The sequence below is a fragment of the Sarcophilus harrisii genome, chromosome 2 (genome assembly GCF_902635505.1).
Source record: "Sarcophilus harrisii chromosome 2, mSarHar1.11, whole genome shotgun sequence".
Lineage (NCBI taxonomy): Eukaryota > Metazoa > Chordata > Mammalia > Dasyuromorphia > Dasyuridae > Sarcophilus > Sarcophilus harrisii.
In genome coordinates, this window is record NC_045427.1 from 491,012,160 (window position 1) to 491,036,247 (window position 24,088).

The window sequence follows — 24,088 nt, forward strand, 5'->3', positions numbered from 1 at the left end:
AAATAGGGGAGGAAAATCCAGTTCCATCATCTATATGATTTGTTGTGGCAGGGAATATTTAAGATATTTAGATACTTCTAATAGTTTTGTAGAAATAGATTTTAGGCAATAATAGTAATTTACATTCATATGGCACTTCCAGGTGCTTTAGGGATTTTTTTTTGGGGGGGGGGGAGGATAGGGATAGGAGATAGCTTCTGTTTTTCTTGTCTTTTTGAATTATTCTAGTCCCTTTAAATATTTTTGCCTCAGAAAGGAAGTCAGAATTTTTAGGTGCTTGGAAATTTTGGATTCATTGAGTTGCTGAATTTAAATTAGAAGACAATAGGAATGGGGAAGTCTAATTATATGAGGACAAATCACTCCACATTTCACTTTTCTCACATAAAAATGATGGGTTTCATGAAAGTAATATATATAGTGCTTTACATTTTAGAGAGCACTTCCCACACATTATCCCATTTGAAACTCACAACAATCTGAGATGTGGGGAGTGGGGGCATCATTATCCCATTTCCCAGCTGAGAAAACAAAAACTCACTGACTTGCTCATGGTCATATAGCTAGGAAATATCAGGGTTGAGAGCTTCCTGACTCCAAGGTCAGTATTCTGACCTCTCTGCAGCACAGTCTCTAAACAACTTATTAGATAAGCTTTAAGTTCCCTTCTAGTACTAAATCTGATATCAAGGAAATATGAAACAGTCTGGACTCCAAGAGCACCTATTCCATTGCAGAGGCAGAAGGAAGATTAGGATAGAGTTAAAGCCTAAATACTAGAGGTATACTTTCTTTCTCTCACCTGCATTTAAGTTTCCAGTACTCACCCTTTTAGCACCCCCATCTCAAGCTCTCCCAGACACCACTCACAGCAAAGAGCAAAGAAATTCACTTGGATCGGCTCGTACTACTGATGGGAATCTGTTCGCCTTTTATAGAAGAAACAGAAGCCCAAAATAGGAACACAATCCCAGCTTCGGGAGAGGGGGCCCAGCCACGAGAATTTGTGCTGGAATGCCAGTTGTTTCACACTTCCAACTCCGAGTTAGAAGACTCCTCAAGGTCCTGGAATAGTTAGAGAAAGGAATTTGCCCACTACGACCAGATCCACTGCTGTTTGTGGTTCAGCAGGAGTTTCAGGTTTCTTTATCTGTTCCCCCTGCACAAACTGGATGCACTCTATAATAATGTAATGGCCTAGATGATTAATAACAATGATATGTCAATCTTGCTATGTTTTTGTGATTGTAAATGTGTGAACTGAAAGTAGACTGGTCCTCAGGAACCGTGTCTCCCATCACTGGGGTAGGGATCTGCATGGTTAATAAAACGTGCTGATGAACTTTTAGGTATAGATCAGTATAGATCTTGGGCTGTCCAGTCAGAAGACCGGGGCTTAGGAAAGAATTAGAAAAGTTTAGGGAGAAGATTCAGGCAATGGTCGACAGGAAATAACTATAAAGAGATTGTTTTCACCCAAAAATGTATGGGAAAGGTTCAGTGCCGTCCTCATGGAGGATGTGTGATCTGGATTCATTCTTGTAGGAAATGAGGGACTTCAATAGATAGAGATGGGTTTTGAGATTATTCCAAGCAAAATTGTTATTCTAATTCATATCTCTATCTCTTTGATTGCATTATTGTGTCATTATATCTCTCCACATTCCCCACAAGAAGAGTGGGAGAGAGGGCATCAAAATATTTGCTAAACTATAAGTGAACTAAACTATAAGTAAGGTATATTCATAGCATGCACTTCAACGTGCTCAGAAGATATTATTTTTCAGAAATTTATTAATATCTTGTTTTTATGTAATTTTTCATTTCTAAAATCCTCCCTCTTTTCTCTCCCAGAGAGTTTTCTACTATACATTAGCAAAACATCTTGCTTTAAAAACCTTCATTCCAGGGTTCAGGCTTTGTACATGATTTGGTTACTTATGGTTCCTTTATTCATTTATTAAATTTCCACAATGTGCTAGACACTGTGCTAGGGATAAGGAATACAAATATGAACACACTCATAAAATTCTAGCTCTCTTCCCCTTCATGAGTCACCCAAATGAACAAAGAAAACAATAGTCTCAATCAAAAGAATTTCTATTAGATTGGCTCTTGCCAATGGATCTGTGATCTTCCAATCATAATCATAGATCTGCATAATACTAAAGGGACAGAACTGCGAGGAGAAATCAGGGAGGATAAACATTTATTAAGCAACTGCTTTGTGCCCTGTACTGTGCTAAGTGCTTAATAAATATCTCAGTTGATCCTTCCAACATCCCTGTGAGGTAGATGCTATTATTGTCCCCATTTTATAGTTAAGGAAACAGAAACACACAGAGATTAAATCATTTGCCCAGAGTCATGCAGCTAGTAACAACAACAGCAGCAGCAGCAGCAACAACAACAACAACAACATTTATATAGTGCTTACTGTTTGCCAGACACTATGTTCAGTGCTTTACAATTGTTAGCTTGTTGATTCTCACAGCAACCTGGTAGGAAAATGGTATTTGTATCTCCATTTTACAGGTGAGAACACTGAGGCAAATTGAAGTTAGGTAGCTTTCCCAGGGTCACACAGCTAGTAAGTATCTGAGACTGGAGTCGAACTCAGGTCTTCTTGATTTTAGGCCCAACGTTCCATCCATTGTACTACCTATCCAAAGGCCTGGCTCTTGGAATCGGGGGAACTGGAAATGTAGACTCTTATTCCATCTGAGAAAAGAAATCTATCCTACCTAAAGGAATCACTAGACTTCTGTCTTAGGTCAGTCAGTCCTGATGAATTCAATCATTGCTAATTTCTCTGAAGTGACTGCTTCTGTGAAGACAGAAGATAGAGTTTCTGTTGTGGTTCTGTCATTTCTGTGGGAGCGAAAGAAAACCACATCAGCAGTCTAATCTCTTCTTTCTCTTATAGCTAGATCAGACACAGAGCATGCCCTTGACCCCTGGGAAAGGCAATTTTCCTTTATTTACCCAAGTACAAGTCACCATTTCAATGCATACTAGATATTATAGAACAGGGGTGATGCATTATAGTATAGTGGAAAGATCACTGATTTTGAAGTCAGGAGATCTGGATTTGAATTCTAGTTCTACTAGTTATTATCTAGGTGACCATGTGCAAGACACTTAATGTTTTTGTGTCTCAGTTTCCCTCTTGTAAAATAAAGAGCATTAAATATCTAAGGCTGTGTGTGAGGGTGTTTTTTTATATGTGTGTATGTGTTTGTGTGTGTGCTTTAATCATGTAATGCTGGAGAAACTGAGGCAAGATAAAGATTGGACAGTTTTTAATATTTTATTTGAGAGGGAGAGATTGTGCTGGGACCAAATGGTTCCATGGTTTGGGCCTAGGGCTGAATGAGACTATCGTTTCCAAGAATCCAGCATCTAGCAGTTAATGTGTGTTTCCCATGAAGTATATATACATCCGTGGCTCCAAGCAACCGGGGTAGACTGAGGCAGGGGGGGAGTCAGAGTACTGAGAGTGGGAATGGACCATCAATCCGGTTCTGACAGGGTCAGGGGAGGCACCAGACATGTCTAAGATAGAAGGACTTTCTCCTTACTGGATCAAACATTTACAGTTTATAATCTTAGCATAGCCAGCCCTAAAGTATATCACTTCTAATGATTAGGAGGGAAAGGTGGTATTACAACTAGAGAGGAGGAGGAAGAAAGAGGTAGAGGAAGAAGATATGGGTTGTTAATAAAATTGGAATTTATGAAGAGGTATCAGCAAGTGAAAAGGAATCCATTTGGAGGTGAAAATGGCTTAGAATATATAATAATGTTCTAGCTAGTGCATGGATTCAGGAACCTTAAGCAGAAAAGGTCTTAGAGGTACCCATTTAGATGCAATCCCATATTTGATAGGTAGGTAAGCTAAGCCCCCAAAGGTAGCTTAGGCTCTCTATGGTGTCAGGTATAAGCTTTATGATCCAGTGGAAAAAATAATGGCTCTTAGAGCAGAGGAACTGGTATTTAAATACTGCCTTTGACATTCATTTTGTGTCACTTGTGCAAGTAATTTTCCTTCCCTTGGTTTCAGTTTCCTCATCTATTAAGTGAAAGGGTGTAACAGATGGCTTCCCAAGTGCCTTTCAGTTCTCTGTGAACCTTTGATCTTATGTTTTTCTCTTCTATGATACCCTTCAAAGTAGAGTTTTGAGTATGCAATGGGAACAAGTTGATGCTTAACTAATGATTTATTTTTAGATTTATATTGATGCTTCTTGCTTTTCATGCAATTATGTCCCTCAATACCTAGAGCATTCACTTGTAACAAAGAAGAAACAAGCTTAGTTTTAAGCTCAATTGCATTATTTCTGTTTTTCTCATTACTTTTGACTCTCAATTTTTGCCTGTCCTTTGGAGCCTCACTTTCTAGTCTGTCTTCATTTTTCTATCTCTTTCTCTCTTCCTTCCCCAATATTTGTCTTTCCATCTATGTCCTTACCTCTTTCCCTCTCTTTTTCCACAATCAGTCATAAAGGGTGAAACCTATAGGTATGGGACAGCTGAATTTATAAAATGGAGAATTTGGGAATCATGTGAAAATGATCCTTCCCAAATGTTGGAATATAAGTATCAACAACAGACTCAGTGTGATAGGCATACAGTTCCTCCTGTAAATCTAATTCATCGAAGCTGGTCATCTTCCTGGGGCATCATTTTGACTCTGTTTGTCTTGGATTTGGGTTTCACCGACCTTGCAATGACTGGGCTGTCCTTGATGAAATGTAATTTTATTTTATTGATAATTTTTCTCCAGTGGTGGCTCTTGCTCATGTCTCTGATGGGGAGTCATCGTGGTTGGAGGAGAGAAAAGCTTCGGATGGTTTTCTTACTTCTTTTTGTTCCATTCTACTAACTTCAAACCTTTTCCCTTTTGAAGAACTGCTTCTGAGTATAGAGAAATCTTCAAAGTTCAAGGACTTTGGTTCAAAACCTGGGCCTGTTATTTACTACCTATGTGATCTTGGGGAAGTAATTTGATTTCTCTTGTTCTAGGTTTCCCTAACTATAAAGTATATATTGGGTGGAAGAGATAGGTACGGTGACATGCCAGTAAATCTGTAAAAAGCAGTGGTCATTCTGAAAATTGGACAATTGATTCTCGAAAGTCCAGCCTACCTCTAAATCTGTGATCTTTAGTAGTAGATCTTTTTCAAGGGTTTGTCATGGCCCTAAATAGCAGTACACCTGCCTCTTCTTCTTTCCCCCTTGCCTAGGGTCTGGGACAGCTGCTGGAAAAGCTAAAGGCCTTAAAGTTTCAGAATATGTGGATCATTATTCTCCCAGTCCCTCAATACTTTCCCCTCCTGGCTTTACTCCTCCTACTATGGGGATCCATTCTTTCTGTATTTCAAACTCATCAGCCATGTCTTCTTCCTCAAAGTGAATGAATGAGTTGTTCTGGCCTCCAATTGAGAGATGACATTACTCACAGCAATCAAATTTACTTACATTAACTACCTTCACCACGATATAAACACTTAGGTATGAACAAATACTGGACCCAAGTAAAGACGGCGTTATTAGTGACTCATTCTTCTTCCTGTGTTTAACTTCTCCCTTTCCCCACCTTTCTCAAAGTCCTTGTAAATACTGGATGATACTTAAAAAAAAGAAAAAAATTTAAAAACAACTATTTAAACTATTTTAGTTAAATGTCAAGTCCTTTACGTTCTTCTTAAATGTCCTATAAAGTGTTCAGAGAAGGATTTGTCATTGGTATTTTACAGATGGAATAACTATGACTCTGAAAGGCTTGACATTAACAAAGACATTCTGAGAGCTGTAGAAGCTAGGCCAAACCTCAGGTTTTTGGTTTTTTGTTGCTTCTAGGGATACTGGACCACATTGCCTACAATCAGACCTGTCAGAGATAGTCAGAGAGTTGAACATTAGGTAGGAAGAGATGCTTGGGAGTAAGGGAATAAAAAGGCACGAATTCCTATACTTTATCAATTTCCATCCCTCCACTGTACTATCCTGTCTCCTTCAATAGATTGCCATCTCTATTATTTAATCTTATTAAATAATAAATACTATTATAATATAATAATTACTTTTATATAATAAAAAAATAATAAATAATTCTATTATTTAATCTTTCCTTGTTTACTGGATCCTTCTCTCATGTCTACCCAAATGTACATGTCTGGAAAATGCACCCTCAAAATCCCCCCACTTGAGCCTTCCATTCTCTTTAATTATTGTCACATATTTTCTGCCCTTTGTGGCCATACTACTTGACAAGGTAAACTACAATCAGTACCTCCAGCTTCTCTCCTCTTGCTTTCTTTTTAGACCCTCATGATCTAATTTCTGATCTCACCATTTACTTGAGAAGGTAACCTACAGTCAGCACTTCACCTTCTCTCCTCTTGCCTTCTTTTTCTTCTTTTCTATATTTCAGTTGGTGGTCTCATTAGCTTCCATGGATTTAATTGTCATCTCTAGATTCAGCCATGACCTCTTTTCTGATCTACAGACTTGCATTTTCAACTGCTTTTCAGACTTCTTAAATTGGATGCCCAGTAGATATATCCAGAACTCAACATATCCAAAACTGTATTATCTTTCTCCCTAAACCCTCTTTTCCCCCATCCTGTCAAGGTACCAGCATCCTTCCAGTTCCACAGGTTTTACACTTACGTGTCATCCTCAGTTCTTTACTATCTCTCATCCTCCTCTCTCTACCTCATATCTAATCTGTTGTCTCTTCTGATTCCTGGACTATTGTGATAGTCTTTAGTTGCTCTGATTGCCTCAAGGCTTTCCCTTTTCTAATCATTCATTAGAGCTTTATTCTGCTTCCATAGTGATTTTTCCTAAAACACAGGCCTGAATTCTAAAGGACCTATAATAAAAAAAATGTTTATCCATTTCCAGAAAGAGAACTGATGAACCCTGAATGTAGATTGTAGCCTATTTTTTTTACTTTATTTTCATTCTTTTTTTTTTTTTTTGCAACATGACTAATATGAAAATGTTTTGTATGATTTCACATGTATAATTTATATCACTGTGCTTACTTTCAAAATGGGTGGGGGAAGCAGCAACTGGAAGAAGGTAAATTGGAACTCAAAATGAAAAAAATTGAATATTAAAAATAAATTTAAAAATAAAGTACAGATCCATGTGACTCACCATCCTCCGATAAATTCTAGCAGCTTCCTATTGCTTCTGGGAGAACACACAAAATTCTTTGTTTAGTGTTCAGATCCCTTCATAGTCTAATCCCATCTCCTACCTTTCTAGTCTTCTTATACTTATTCTCTTTTTGTCATATGCTTTTCTTTTCAGTGACAGTGGTCTCCTTAAGTTTCCTCCAACAAGATACTCCATCTCTTGACTCCAGACATTTTAAGTGATCATTCCCTATGCCTGCAATGTACTTTCTCTTCACCTTGACCCACTGCCTTCCCTGGCCTTCAAGTTCCATTTAAATTTCCATTTTCAACAAAAAGATTTTTCTAATCCCTTTAATTCTATTGCTTCCCTCTTTTAATTTTTTCTTATTTTTTCTATATATAGATTGGATATATTTTTTGCTTGATGATTTGATTCCCTCATTAGATTGTGAACTCCTTGAGGACAGAAACTGTCTTTTGCCTCTTTTTCCATACCCAGCAATTAGTACAGTATATAGTAGATGCAAAATAAAGGTTATTAATTAATTGAATCATTGATATAGACATGTATTCTCTCTACCAATGCAGATTTCAATCCCTTATGCTTATCTAATTATTGTCCATCTCTTTCCATAAAACCTCCCAAAGCACTGGAATTCTTCCTCAGTTTTTCTTATTATAACAACACTTATATTTTATATAGTACTTTAAGGTATCTAGAGCACTATTTCAACAACAACTCTAGGAGGTAAGTAGTTCAAATTTTATTATGCCTATTTTAGAGAGGAAGAAATGGAAGTTCAGGGAGATGAAGTAATTTCCCATGTTCACACATTAATTTCATTGCACAGGTGGCATTTTGATCAAGGCCCAATATACCATGGAGATTCTCTAAAATCTTGTAGATATCAATGTGTCACTTAGGCAGTCATTCTTGTTTTGTGACAAAATCATATGTTCTTTTCCGGTCATATTTCCCCACAATAATATTGTTTCTTATGAGCAAATCACTATTGATAAAATATGTTGTCTAATAAGATAATCAGAATTCAAGATAAGGTTAAATTTGAGAGACTAAAAACAGGAAATAAAGAAGAATCCTTGAGTGTATTACAATAATTTTTCTAGGATATTTCAAGGTACTTTCACAGAGCCAGACTTCTTGAATATGTTTGTGAGAAATTTCTGTGAAAGAGGAACAGCTGAGAATTATGTACTTATGTCCTCTTTCAAAAATACAATAGTGTTCTGGATCTTTTATGTAAAGCATAAATATTTATTCTCTTTCTCTCTTTGCTCCTCATTTAAGAAAGGTTACACAATGTAGGACCAGTTCAATGTAGAGAAAAGAACATTCAAGACCATGCCCTTTGTTCTCATCTCTGTCACTCTTATTTCCTTAGAGAAGTCCCTTTCCAGCTCTTAGTTCTCAGTTCTCAGTTTCCCTTTGTGTAAAATTAGCAAACTGGATTAGATGATTTTTAAAAGTTCTTTTCAACGTTAAAAACTTTACACTCTTTTAAGTGTTTGTCTAATTCTTGGGAGTAAGGGATTTTGATTTTCGTTAGAATTTTCCTGGTTATGCTAGGATATGCTGCCCTCTCCTGGACATATAGATAATTTTCGTTCCTTCCTTCTTTCCTCTCTCTTTCCCTCTCCTTCCCTCCTCTCTCCTTTCCTCTCTTTTCCTCTTTATAAACTGTATCACTTTTTTTGGCCTCCGTTTCCTCATCTGTAAAATGGGTTGATGTTACTTTCACTACTTGCCTTACAAGGAAAGTGCTTTGTAAATCTTAAGATATTTAAAGCTTAGCAATATAGACTGTTGTGGTCACATCAGGAGAGAAATGCAAGAACTCTCCTACCTTTTGATATCCCTTCTCTTATAACACCTCCCCTTCTAGTTCTTTTTATCTCCAAGGACACACATAAAATAAATTGAATCATTTATTGAGCATATATAGGAAAAGGTATTATCCAGGGATCAGCGTAGACACAAAAGGATGGATGACTCTGAGAAAGAAGAGTGACATACTAGAAGTCATATGGACGATTTCATTATCTGTAGACTAATAGGTGATTTTTCTGAAGCCAGGGTGAATTCCAGCAGATCGTAGAAGTACATCTTGGGTTTTACTGTGGACAGTGATAGTGAATCAATCACCAGGTGTCTCAGTCATAACAATAACTGGCATTTATATGGTGATTTAAAATGTTCCAAGTGTTTTACATGCAAAATCTCATTTGAGCCTCAAAACAATCCTGGGAAGTTGATACAATATATATCTTTATACGTGTTTTTTAGATGGCAAAAAAGCTCAGAGAGGTTAATTGACTTGTTCATGGTCATATAACTTATAAGTTTTAATAGTGAGATTTGAATTAAGGTCTCTTTGACTCCAAATTCAGTGCTCTAATCACTACTAAAAGGTAAATATGGAGGGAAAAACTAAAAACAAAATAGGAGTTTAAGGGAGTAAGCTTAAGTCGGATTATATCAGTCCAGTCTAGGACAAAGACCGTCAATCATTGTCAGACAGAAAAACCTGGAGAAATTGTGTGTATGGTGATAGGTGTATTATCTCCAAAGCTAGCCAACTGATTTTTCTCTAGAGACAATGAAGTGGGAGGTTTCCAGAGACTTAGGCCTTTGCTATTACCTTTCCACTTTGGAAAACCACCTGAAGGGGACGGTCCTACTTTTTAAAAAATGCCTTGTTTCTCTGATTGTACCATCCAATTCCACCTCCTGCCCCTGTCCTTTCTCCCAGTAAGTTTTCCATTTGACCAAGTGTGCTTAGCTGTAACATTGTCTGCCTGCATATGTGTGGGAAAAGTGACCAGGGAAACAGTGAGCCCTGAAAGAAAGAGATAAAATGCTATTTTTGACTTTTTCTACCTCACTTCTGGATTTATTTGAATACATTCTCCAACTATGTGACTCTCTTCCTTCAAATTTCATTTCTCCAGGGAACTTTCCTTGATTAACTCTCTTGGACTCTAAATATTTCCTTATAAATTGCTGATGCTGTTTCCTTATATTCATCTATGTATATGTTTTGTTATACCTCTCCTACCTTTTCCCCTTGTGTCTCATCTTCCCTATCAGATTATAAGCTCTTTGGGAAGAGGAATCTTGCTGTTTTAAAAATTGTTGGACATACAATAGATACTCAGTATAAGGCACTGGATTACTACTAAATGTGAAGACCAGGGGAAAGAATGGGAAGACACTGGGGGATAGAGGTAGATGGGTGAAGGGGTAAGGGACAGTGCTCAGGACACACTCAATACTTTCCTAAAACCCATCAAGTCCTCCTGGTGAGAAAGACTCCTCCCCTGGATGTTCCCTGGATGATTTAATGGGGTATCCCATTCATGCTTCATAGCTATCCACCAATCACAAAGCTGGACCTCAGGACACAAAATCCCAGTGTACAGACCCAAAGTCAGAAATCACAAACCTGTAGGCTTGTGATAACTACTGTTCCTTATTTCTGTAGCATTCATCTGTGGAGTAGAACAGCAGACATGAATGATTATTAAACACCATGACTCAGAGAAGAATACAATGCTTTATAAGTTAGGACAAGAGCTTCCGAATTGCATTGTCATAGGATTTATCCTCATAGATATTGAGCTAGAAGGGAAACAATTTGGTCTGGTATCTTGTTTTTATCCCATGAAATTCCTCCTTCTAGTCAAAGAAGAAAAGAGAACAGAAAGGTAAACAGAACTTACCATCTTTGGTCATGTCAATGATATTATCTTCAGGGATTCCATTACGTTTGCAAACATTATTAAAGTCTGTTACCATTTTTTCACTTACATCTTTGCTCCGTCCTAGAATTGGGGTGAAGAATGAGAATGTGACTGTGGAGTTTATCTCAATAATCTTTTTGAATAAATCAGAGGGGGATGGTTTCACATATGAAGAGAGGAGGAAAAACTTAGAATTGTAATCTTAGATCAGAATGAATCATGAGGCATCTTTGAGGAAGCTAGAGCTGCAATATGCCCTAGCATTGGGTATGTTATTTATAATGATTTAGTAGTATAAAAGTCAGAGAAGAAAGGTGATAAAATAATGTCTTTTAAACAATTCTTAAAGAGACTACAATTTCCAATAAATATGACTGCAAGTAAATGACTTATAATGGTCTAACTAGAATCAGTTCCATTTCCCATTGCTTTCCACCCTGGATAATTTTTTTTTTGATAAGTAAAGCTGAAACTCTGTCAGAATCAAAAATCTAGTAAGTTAGGCATGAGATAAAAGAAGACAGATTTGTGTTGTGAGAGAGGAAGAGTTAGGGGAGGGAAAGAGAGAAGAAAAAGGAAAATAGAAGAAGGAATTAAACAAAAGCAGAAAGACAAAGTACAACCAAGCACAGGGGAAGAAAAGAGATAGAAGAGGTAGAAAAGCACTTACATTTGCAAATGAGTTTATGAAAAAAAAGTATGTTATTACCATTGTTATTATTTTTTTGCATATTTTGTCCTGCTAAAAACCTTTCCTTCCCAGATCCAAAGGAATAATTGGTTATATTTGTACAGTATTTAGTAGTTTACAAACTTAATCTATCATTACAGCCCCTAAAGGTAGACAACCAAGGGGCTTTAATTCCTACTCTATGGAAGGGAAAACATTGATCCAGGCAGCTAATGTGAGGCTCAGCAGGAGCTAGAACCAGTACTATCAGGTGCCTTGATGCCTAATTCAAAACTTTTTCTACTACATTATGACTTTTTCTTTTGATCACAAGAGAATGCTATGGTGTGGAAGTAGGGAATACATGTGGGGCACACTTGCCATAAAGTTCTACTATTGTAGTCTTTTTTCCTTCTTGAATGTTCCTTGTAATTAAGAGAAGAGCTTGACTTCCGTCACGGTTACGGATGTAGATCCGATTTTCTCCTTCATCTGTGAAATCATCAGAAGAGTAAGATCAGAATTCCCAAAGATTTAAGAAACAAAGAGAATTGGCATATACTATGGTGCTTCCTGAGCTAGCTTGGTAACTGTACCAGAACTAATTTCTTGTCAATTGTAATAATTGTACTTTACACTTTTATAAAGATTAATACTCTTCAAAATGTTATGAAACTCCGTATTATTCATACTAATTTTTGCAAGATTTTGGGAGATAGGTAAGGAAAGTACCATCCTTCCCTATCTTGTAGATGGAAAACCTGAAGACACAGAAGTTGTGACTTCTCTAAGATAGAAAATAATAACAACTCAACTATATCATGCTTCATGGTTTGCAAAGTCACTTAATAGTCCTAGGAGAGAAGCACTGCAGGAATTTTTAATTCTATTTCACAGATGGGGAAACTGAGGACCAGAAATCTGAGGATCACAATTTGAGAGGCAGAAAAAAGCTCCAAGATTATTCAACTCCTTCAATTTAAGTAGTAGCCTAAGTGACTTGCTCAGGGACACAGGGGTAAGAAACTGAAGGAGGAGGATATAAACTCAAGTCTTCTGACCGTAGAGACATTGTACTAACTGGACTGTAGCTACTGTGTCAGAGACAACATTTAAATTCAAGTGCAGATATTTTTCCATTATATAACAAAGAAGAATTAGGGTTAGAATCTGGGTCTTCTGATTTTCTATGACAGTACATAGAACCTCTTCAGCAATATCGGCAATCCCATATTAATCTATTCCCTCAATAATACCATATTCTTGGGATACAGACTACTGTCCCCTCCCCAAGTAAAATAATCCATCTTCCTTCAGTTCAATTCAAAACAATTCAAAAATAAAAATTTATTACAGCTTACTATGTGTAACATTTTTGTACTAGGTCCAGGGGAAAAATGAATGTTATCTTTTTAAAAACTCCTGAAGTGAATGGTACTTTTGGGAGAGATTCAGCCTCTGTGATCTCTCAGTCTCATTCTAATTCTCTAATTAAGCCTGCTAACTGTCTCAAGTCCTCACTTGTGGGCTCAGGAAGTTTTCCTTTTGATTTAGTTCAACCAAATTGGAGTAGATTTAGTTATTGCATTCCAATATTTTTCTGTCATTGGAAGATGAACCTCAATGAAAATGTTTGTTTTATACTTACATTGCACGTATAGCACATTACTGTCTTTTTCTTTCTTAGCAGACATTGCATATGGGACACACTTTTCACCTTCCCTGGAATAAAAAAAGCAATCAAACAATAACAAAACAACGGAACAAAAATTTTAGACTTCAGTCTCCACTAACTGGTGGAATGTGGATTCTTTCTTGTCTTATTGATTTTACTGGACTTGATCAAAGGATTAAGAAATTTGTGTGTCTCTTATATTCCCCACTCTTTGCCTAGATCCTTTGTGTCCTAGTTCAAATACATACCTAAATGTATAGGTCAAAGGCTCTTTCTTATTCCCTATGTCTGTTTTTTTTTTTACATGTATATGTTTGTGACAGGTAGAATATCTATGAACAGTATCTGGAATCTTTTCCCCTTTACTTACTTAAGGAATAAGTCGAATACAACATTATCCTTATGCGATTTTATTTTGTTTATGAAAAACTTCATGTCACCTCCTTCTTTTATCCTCTGATGATCCGATGAAGCCAAGAGAATGGACCTCCAATGTCCTGAAAACTGATGAAAAAAAAGTCTAAAAGAAACTCCTTTTTTATCCTTGCCCCCAATCTGCAGAAATCTAGAATACAGAATTCATTCACACTTCACTATCTATTATTCAAGAAGCATTTATTAAGCCTTCACTAGGTAAAGATTGTTTGATATGGAATGAGATAGTTCTTTCCTCAAAGAGCTCTTACTTTAGTACAGGATATAAGATAGGTAACATAAATGACTATAAAAAACATAAATATAGAAAAGAAATATAAGATACTATGAGCTCAAGGGATGGAAAGATTATTGTCAATGAGGAGATTAAGGAAATCTTTATAGAGGAGATGACATTATGACTGCCAAGTCAAATATGGGAGCCTCCTTTTTCTCCTGTAATTGCATTAAAAGAATCTTTTTTCCCCTAATTCTCCTTCAAGGCTGTCCTGGGCTCAATCAATGACTAGAAGCTTTACTTTCTTAGTTGTCTGTGAAGAAATAATCCACCCAGGTTCCCCATCTCCCCTGGTACCTCTTGCCAATCTGCATTTTTATCATATGCTAAGCCATGGGCATGGAGGGCAGAGATTAGAACGAGCCCCAGAGTCAGGAGAAGATTTATCTTCATGGTGCTTGTTTCTGGGACTTCGACGGCGGCAGAATTCCAATAGTAGTTTCAGTCAGTGTCTCATCCACTCAGCTTCTGTGTCTTTATACTGTTCTGGGCCAGGCAGGGTTAGTGTGGGGAGGTATTTTTAACAATGAGGAAGTTTAAGTCCCCTTGGAATTACTCATAAAGATCCTTTATTAATGAAATAAACTGCCAACTATTATCTATTTGCCAAGAGTTCCAAGGACATTAAAGATTATGTCTTCATTGGTACTAATAATATTACCTTTTTCAAATGCTAATTTTCAAGAATGACGAGACATGTTATGATAGGCCTGCTTCCTGGATTAGGCAAACAAACCCTTTAGAGTCTTGAAGATCCAGTTGTTATATCTACTTGCCATGTGGTTCTGGCAGAGATCGAGGATATTATCTGTATCCTTTGGGAGAGTTAGTTTTGTAAATTTCTATGGAAATGTTATATCCCCTGATATTCTGAAGGAACAGATATAGGTGATCATTTAAGATTTGGGGAATGAATTGAGTTTTTGACATTATCAGAGAGTCTGAGAGCAAATCCAGTGTGTAGACAATAGGGTTAGATTTCAGTCATGGTCCCTCTTCTGTCTCTTTTGCCCTTTCCAGAATTTATGATTGTTAATAGGAAATATAGGATTGGTTAATTGGATCTGAGATTCAGCTATCTTTTCTGATAAAAGAACCACTGTTCCTACAGTGAGAGAGAATGGCTTGTTGAACCAGGGAAAGCAAATGTCAATGAAGTCATATCCAAGCTTCTGGTTTCCAGTTTGGAATCTCCTCTTTCCTACTTTTTGGAAATTATTCCTAAAGTGAAGGAGAATAACAAAATATTAAAGCTTGGACATATGGGCTTAGAACGTATTCAAGAACTCAAGAAACTCCGACATAACTTTTTGGGAAGCAAATAGTCTATTTAAAGGAAAAGCAATTTGCCCTATAGGTTCCTTTAGCAAGTTCATTCCATGTCACATTCCAGCTTCGCTCTTGATTCTCTGGACTTCTTTATCCACTATGACCCATGAAAAATAATAATAAACAAACAAACACAACAATAATTTATATAGTGCTTTACAATTTGCAAACAATTTTGCAAATGTTGTCTTTTCTTCACAGTCCTGAGAGGTAGGTGTAATTATTATTTTACAAATGAAGAAACTGAGGGAGACAGAGATTAATGAACTTGCCCAGGATCACACAGTTAAGAAGCATCTAAATCACATTTGAACTCAGATCTCCCTGAATCCAGGTTCAAGCGCTTTATGCTCCCTATTGCCACTTCTAGCTAGGACTATCACTGCCTCTGTGATTACTTCCTCTGTTTCCACACAGTATCTTCATTTTAAGTCAAACTAGTTCGAGCATAGCTGTGTCCATTGGTTCATTCCGTTCTCTACTTCATTCTAGAATCTTTAGATTTCCCTCTCCACTGTCTTCTCTCTAACACCCCCCCCCAACTTTCTTCCCCCTTCTCTTCTTTTCAGAAGTTATCTTTCTCCATTAGAATGTAAGCTCCCCAATTTGGAACTATACCCAAAGGGCTACCAAACTGTGCATACCCTTTGATCCAGCAGTGCTACTACTGGGCTTATATCCTAGAGATCTTAAAGAAGGGAAAGGGACCTGTATGTGCCAAAATGTTTGTGGCAGCCCTTTTCATAGTGGCCAAAAACTGGAAACTGAGTGGATGCCCATCAATTGGGGAATGACTAAATAAATTGTGGTATATGAATATTATGGAATATTATTGTTCAGTAAGAAATGACCAGCAGGAGGATTTCAGAAAATCCTGGAGAGACTTACATGAACTGATGTTGAGTGAAATGAGTAGGACCGGGAGATCATTATATACTTCAACAACAATATTGTATGATGATCAATTCTGATGGACCTGGCCATCTTCAGCAATGAATGAACCAAATCAGTTCCAATGGAGCAGTAATGAACTGAACCAGCTACACCCAGTGAAAGAACTCTGGGAGACGACTATGAACCACTACATAGAATTCCCAATCCCTCTATTTTTGTCTACCTGCATTTTTATTTCCTGCACAGGCTAATTGTACATTATTTCAAAGTACGATTCTTTTTGTACAGCAAAATAACTGTATGGACATCTATATGTATATTGTATTTAACATATACTTTAACATATTTAACATGTATTGGTCAACCTGTCATCTGGGGGGGGGAAGGAGGGGAAAAGTTGGAACAAAAGATTTTGCAATTGTCAATGCTGTCAGTGCAATTGAAATTACCCATGCACATATTTTGTAAATAAAAAGCTATAATAATAATAAAAAGAGTTTATTTTTTTATTTATTTGTATTCGTGTTTTCAGACCTTGGCAGTCTATTTGGCATACTGTAAGTGCTTAATAAATACTTATTGGCTCCAGCAGCTTATCAGGGACCATGATATTAGAGTTCCAAAATGATGGCACCATCATCTAAACAAATCCATTTTTCTTTTCTTTGTTGTTCTCTTTCCAGTTTTATTCTCAAATACCCTTGAGATGACTTTGCTTAGTTGGATCTCTTGCCAACCTTTCTTTAATCTTGTTTTCCCCTCCAATGCTTCTCATTGTTTTATGACATTAAAATGCTCATTATTTTTTATCATCTTGTAAGATTTCACAAACAAGGCTATATTCTAAAATGGTGTTACCTTTGACTAAAATCACAAATCCATGGAAATATTGGTGAGTAGGTTCCATGCTGATAAATCAACAGGAAAGGCATCAATCAGAAGCTTACTTTAAAAAAAGTGCTTCACAGTTTAGGCCATTAGCTGAGATAAACACATGGTTACTGCATCTTGTATCTTCTGCTAGCCCTAGGCAGAGTACAAACCAACTGATCTCCTTCCAATATTAACTAAGGGAACTAAGGAAATCCTTGGAAAGAATCATGCTTTCATCTCATCATCTGTAAAGTAGATATAATAATATTTATTTTAGCCATCTCAAGGGAAGAAATTATTTGTAAATCTCAACAAGGTAGAGAAGCAATATTATTATTATTGTTTCTGTCCCCTTCTAAATTTTTAGCAGAATAATCAGAATCAGTCATTGTGTCTGGTTATCTATGCTACCTTTCTCCTTCCTTTTCCTCTCCAGTCCTGATTTCTCCCAATCCTCATAAATTTAAAGCACACGCTTCACTATTTGAAGGAGAAATCTCACCCAGAGGGTGAGGATGGATGGGGGGTGTGTGGTGATGTAGATGCTGGAGATGAAAGATAATATTTGATTTATTTATCTTTTGTTCCTGGGAGTAGCCCTGTGTTCAGATCAATAGCAGGTTGCCAATTTCTTTCATCTCTGGATGCATACCATTTAGAATTGGAAGTGACCTTTGACAACATTTAGTCTAATTGCTATATTTTGTGGATGAAGAAATTGGGGCTCAGAAACAGTAAAGGATTGACCCAGCTAGGAAGTAGCAGAGCCAGCATTTGAAATCTTTGATTCTTTGAAAATCTCTATTTCTATTTCTATCTCTATCTCAGGGCAGCCAGGTGGTATAGTGGATACAGTGCTGGGCCTGGAGTCAGGAAGACTCATCTTCAAATTTGACCTCAGATATTTACTAGCTGTGTGACCCCAAGCAAGATACTTAATTCTGTTTGTCTCAGTTTCCTCATTTTTAAAATGAGCTGGAGAAGAAAATAGTAAACCACTCTAGTATGTCTGCCAAGAAAACCCCAAATGGGATCATGAAGAACTGGACATAACTGAAAATAACTGTACAACAAATATCTATATCTAAGAACTTGAATATCTGGGTATATGTGTGCATGTCTGTATATATGTACCTGTATACATATACATATACATATACATATATATATTCCACACATCTACTCTCATACATACATACATATGCACAGTCAATTAAACTTAAAAGTGTGTGTATATACATTTGTCTTACCCACACAGAAGTTATTAAACATTTACTAACATATCTTTGTATCAAGAGCTCAGTAGAAGGCTCAAGGAATGAAGTTACTGCCAGATTGGAAGACTAGTGACTGGAATTTATATATTGCTTTAAGGATAATAATAATAAAAATGTTAATAATAACTGGCATTTTTATAGCACTTCAATATTTACAAAGTGTTTTACATCCATTATGGCATTTGGTTCTCCCAAAAGCTTTGGTGAATTCAATATTTTCCTTTTCAACTCCATTACTTTAAATAAAATTTAAATACAAAATTTATTTGCTCACATCTAATATCTAGCTTGGTATAAAAGTGTCAATGTCCTTGAAGTCTTCTTTATCTGTTTCCTCCACGGTATAAAGAGAACATAGGACAAAGATTGACTAAGGAATAGCAGGACATGGATAAAAAAGACTGCCCCAGAACTTGTTAAGCATATAGAAACTTGGGCAATAGTAGTCCAATGAATATGAATCTTCCCTGATTTGGTAGAAGATTTTCTGACAAACTGTTGGCATGAGGTGTGTGGAAATAGCTCAGTCACCCTGAAGTTTATGATCCTCTCTGCTTGTCATCCCCCTTTCTAATATTCACGATTCTAATTTTCAATCTACCTTTAATCTACTTTTTAATCTATTTGTTCCCAACTTTTTTGATAAAGGTCAAGCCTTTCATCTATCCGTTTAGATCTTTTTACTTTCTTCTTTTTATAATGAAGTTTCTTTCTTTCTTTCTTTTTTTTTTTTTTTTAGGTAACCTCTTCTTGGAGTGTGAGCAGGAATTTCTTGAACTCCTTCACTTCTTCTTATCTTCTACTTTAAGCATAATCATTTGGTTATAGAACATCATATACAAATGTTTTACATAAATACAGGTCCCTGCAAAAAATTTCTTTTTTTTGTAATTAGAATTTCTTTGTAATTTAAATTTAAGGCTGGATTTGAACTCAGGTTTTCCAGATTCCAGCCCCAGTGTTCTATATACTGTACTACCTAGCTCCCCTTTCTAATTTCTCTATATCTTCATCCAATTCCTATCTCATTACAGTCTTCATATTCCCCTTTTTTGGAGTCTTCAAGAAGAGTCTGCATGACCACTTAATTAGATTCTTATAATGAGGATGCTTTCCTTTTATGGTTTGGGTCATAGCTGCCGATATACTTTTCAACTTTCAAATTCTGTGATTCTTCAAACTTATGCCATTCTCTATTTCTTATTCCTTTCATATACTCCCCCATTTGATCTTTTGCACTGATCTCCTTCTAAACTCTTATCCATCCCATTATCTATATAATTTATATTCCATAGGCCTGTTACTTAGCCCTTCCAGACTTTCTTAAATCTTTCACCTAAGCCTACTGTACCCTCCATCTCAACCTTTATAAATTAACTTTTAGAGGAAGATCAGAGAAGAAAAGAAAAAGGACTATATCAAGAAAGGGAGAAAAGGAAAGGGACACTGGAGGATGGTTTGTGGAATAAAAGGAAAATTAAAACTGCCCTAAGCTAACTCCCCTCATTTGAAGTACTTGCTTTGTAAGACTATTTGAAAATGGTTTAAATGGAGCCTCCCCAAAACACTAGAGACTCACAGCTTCTTGATTCGTATCTATTACTTATATAGCTGTATGCCAAGACAATTCATCTTGGATTTTGAAAGAGGTATGGATCTCTAGGAATAGTCTGAAGGTTCAATATCACACAATTGAAAGCTATTGGATCCTCTCTAACTTTCATTTACTTATATACATATTTGGAGATAAAGTGTGATCCGAGGAATAGAACTTGCTGATGAATGCAACAATATAGAGGAAAATTCTTTCCATTTAAGACAAAGAGGAATGGAGATAGGTGTGTTTGTGTTTCTGTCCCATGGAATTCTATTCCCAAAAAGAACTTGGAGAGAAGGAAGAGTTGTAATTCATCTGTGGCATGTTAGTAAGGCTTTCCTTGTTAAGTCTTAGGCTTTTACTATGGTCCAAAAAATTCTGCTTGATTCCCCCCTTCTCTTCTTTGGCTTGGCCTAGAGTCAAGGGTGAAAATACAATACATGGATAAGTGTATGGCAGAATAAATGATGGGCAAGATATGTGGCTGGGAGCTGCCATGTGCCCTGGGATTGGTTTAGCATTTATAATACAGTCAGAAAGGATGAAAGGGGTTTTCTGACTGGTTATGGAGATGAGGGCTTACCATTAGGGCAGTAATCAGCCCCTATCTTCTGTGTGACAATGATAGGATAGAATGTAAAAATACTAATGAGACATCTTGCTTCCTTGGCCTTCCCTATCCCCTCCCATTTTTTTGTCATTAGGAAGAAATTATTGCATAGAATTAATAGCAACAACGTAGCCAATAAGAGACTTTGAAGATCATCTTGTCCAAGCCCTCAATTTTCTGGAGGAGGTAACTAAGGTTCTTGCTTGTCATGGAGTGGGAGTATTCCTGGAAAGTCATAGCTAATGGAACTTCCACATGCTTTGCAACATGGGCATAGGGTTAGATATTTCAGATTTGTAATTATGAATTTATGTATAAGAAATTTCACCTATATTTGCTTTACACATTGAATCTGAAACCTCTCCATCACTACTTGGTCTGATGCTTTTCTTGATCTTTTTTGGAGTAGCTGTGGGAAAGTTAGGATGAACTTCTTCCTATTCATATACATGTGTATTCAACACACATATAATATAGTACATATACACACATGTGTACATATAATAACACACATATACACAAGGTACATGTACATATAATACACAAATATATATACATGTGTATATTGTGATGTATGAACACACAAGATAAATGCTTATATATACACCTAAACACTTACTTTTATGTACTTATATGTATATGTGTTGTTGTCTCCTATAAAATATAAGCTCCTTAAGGAGATTTTTAAGGACAGTGTCACATTTGTCCCTAGGTCTCCAGTTATTATAGTGTCTAGCTCATAGTCAATATTAGTTAATTAATTCACTCATTCTAAAGCTCTTTACTAAATGCTAGGCACTTTGCTAACTCCTGAAAAATATACATATATAATACATAAATATATATATATATATACAAATAAAATAATATTTGTATAGCACTTATGCATAATGTCTGGCACATACTAATTCTATGTAAATGTCAGCTGTTAATAATATTTTATTATTCTACACACATAAATATTCTTTATTTATCTATCTATTATTTACAAATGTAAGCAGAGATTTGAACACCAAATAGTATAAGACTCTCATCACTATAGAAACTCATTACTCAATGCTCCATGTCTACATGAGGGGCCAAGTTGGTAAGAGCTTGAGAGAGAAGAGTTAATTTTTCTTCTGACTTACAGCTTCAATCTAAAAAATATATTGTTCCAGGATTTCTTCAGGGAGAGGTTCCGGAAGAAAGGGATGAAAGAATACTGGAAGAAGTTGGCATTTAAAGGAGATGACACACCCTCCCTCTCCCTTTAAAATCTAATATGACCTTGTTCACAATTTGTCATGCTCACTCGCTCGCTCTCTTCCTCCTTCCTTTCTTTCTTCCTTTCTTCCCTTCCTCCCTTCCTTCCTTCCTCCTCCTCCTCCTAGTCCTTCCTTCCTTCTCTCTCTCCCTTTCTCTGTATGTCTTTTTGTTTCTGTCTCTTTCTCTCTCTGTCTCTTTCTCTCTGTCTCTGTCTCTCTGTCTCTGTCTCTCTCTCCCCTTTTCTTTTTATTGACCTGAGAGAACTTTACTCTCTGTATTGTCTGGTACATTCTACTCTGTATAGCTTTGCTGATTTGTTTACTATCAGATTGTATAAACAGGTTATTTGTTATGGATTATGTGTCTTTGTGTAACTGGCATTTGATGGTAAGATACTCAAGTCTTTGGCTATATAACTTAGAATACTACCTTTCTTCTAAAGGAATAATGCTCAAAAGAGTGAGCTGAAAAAAATATTTCTCCTAAACTAACAGTATTTAGGGAAGTGAATATATACTTCTAACCCAGCACTCTATGTGAGGAGAGCAGAGTGGCCAGCCTCATTAATCACCTGTTCTCCTTCTGGAAGAAATCAAAATCTCTTGGAGAAGAGTGAGTGGAGGAGACACTGGAGATATCTATTCATGTCTTCCTGTGAGACACACCTAGGCAGATCCATGGTAACACATATTTACCTACATGGACAACACATTTCTTACACTTCCCTGGTCAGTTATCAAACATAGGTCAAGTATATATGATGCAAAATTGGATCCGATAATAGTCTATGTCAGTGGACAGACTCCTTGTGCTTTGCTCTGCTTTTCTTTAGTGAAACTTGTCCTGTATCCTGATTATAGCATCCAGAATGATTGGACCAAATGACCAGGACAGAGGAGTAATAAATCCTTAAATAAAAATTTTTTGTCTTCAAATACTGGATGTGACATTACCCTATGGGTTGCTCAGGCAATTATTAAAATAGGGCATATAGGATTTGAGGGTTTTGCATATTGCAACTCTGTCGTTTACTGGCTCTCTTTCTGTCTCCTAATTTTACAATTTTGTCTGCCTGCTCTCCCCTAGTTAAATTCTTATTTTGCTCAGTATCCTTAGGTACTTAGTTATGTTTAGCCATCAGTTCTAAACAGGAACATGCTGGAGCCAGCTTGAAATGGTTTATGATTGCTGATTGTTAAATTTTCAGTGTGAGCTTTTCTATCATGAAAATTAACAATTGCTACAAATCAATCTTGATCAATTATTTTGTCAGTTGTCTTGACTTGAGAAAGTAATAAAGTGTTACTAGTGCAGATTAAATTTAAAATTGTATTGAACATAATCCCCTTCCCCCCATTCCTTCAAAGCCAGTTCAAGCATTTTCCAGTACACTCCTGGGTCTAATTAGCAGGGTCTGATCTCCCTCTCCCTCTCCCTCTCCCTCTCCCTCTCCTTTCTTCTTCACTTTCTTTCTCTCCCCTGTCCTTTCCTCCCTCTCCCTCTCTCTCTCCCTCCCTCCCTCTCTCTCTCTCTCTCTCTCTCTCTCTCTCTCTCTCTCTCTCACACACACACATAGGAAGCAGTCAATGCAAAGACATAGAGACAGGAGATGGAGTGCCCTGTATATAGTAAGAAGGTCAATTTGGCTGCATTGTAGTGTATATAAGAGAAGTAATTGCAGTAAGTTGAGGTCATTAATGAAGAACTTTAAAATACTAAACAGAAGTTTATATTTATATTCTATTGTTTAATAAATGACTAATTGATTGATTGATAATATTTGGCTAATTCATAATGCATACTTGACTAGAATTCAAATTTCTTGAAGGCAGGAATTGTTTTGCCTTTGTCCTTTTAATTTCAGCACCAATTTTAGTGCCTTGCACACAGTAGGTGCTTAATAAATATTAGTTGCCTTTCTCAGCCTAGTTCCCACATAGGATAAAGAGAGTTACTGGAAGTGCAGGGAGTGGGATGGCAATGTAATATAGATAGAACCAGAGTTTAGGGCCTGAGCAAGTCAGTGATGGCAGTTAGGTAAGGTGATATTGGATTGTGGAAGATCGTGAATGTCCAATGTGGAAGTTTGAACTTTACAAAGTAGGCAATAAAAATCTGTTAAAGGTATTTGAGCAGAAGAGTAACTTGGCCAAATCTATGCATAATGATTATAAGATGCATCTTAGAAAAAATCACCAAGAAGTATGATGTCTCTTGCTGGCTAGGGCAGTCTGACAAAATTCTTGCATGTGTAAGTTTATATGGTGACATATAAGATAACAAAGGT

The 24,088-nt window shown here is 36.5% G+C and overlaps 1 protein-coding gene across 1 annotated transcript; it reads right to left on the bottom strand.

The window, feature by feature from the left end:
• Positions 1–9,087: 9,087 nt before the first annotated feature.
• On the bottom strand, positions 9,088–14,433 carry LCN9 (lipocalin 9). The gene is made up of 7 exons (XM_031954974.1): positions 14,271–14,433; positions 13,632–13,765; positions 13,235–13,308; positions 11,968–12,078; positions 10,896–10,997; positions 10,619–10,664; positions 9,088–9,290 (listed from the first exon to the last, which is right to left on the bottom strand). The coding sequence occupies exons 1-6, from the start codon at positions 14,364–14,366 to the stop codon at positions 10,636–10,638; spliced, it is 546 nt and encodes a 181-aa protein (XP_031810834.1). The 5' UTR covers positions 14,367–14,433; the 3' UTR covers positions 9,088–9,290; positions 10,619–10,635.
• Positions 14,434–24,088: the final 9,655 nt, after the last annotated feature.

Coding starts and splice junctions, on each gene's coding strand:
- LCN9 (XM_031954974.1), bottom strand. CDS start 14,366: ATGAAGATAAATCTTCTCCTGACTCTGGGGCTCGTTCTAATCTCTGCC. Junction 13,766..14,270: donor AAAATGCAGATTGGCAAGAG/GTACCAGGGGAG, acceptor TTTTTTCATCAG/TTTTCAGGACATTGGAGGTC. Junction 12,079..13,234: donor TAATGTGCTATACGTGCAAT/GTAAGTATAAAA, acceptor ATGATTTCACAG/ATGAAGGAGAAAATCGGATC.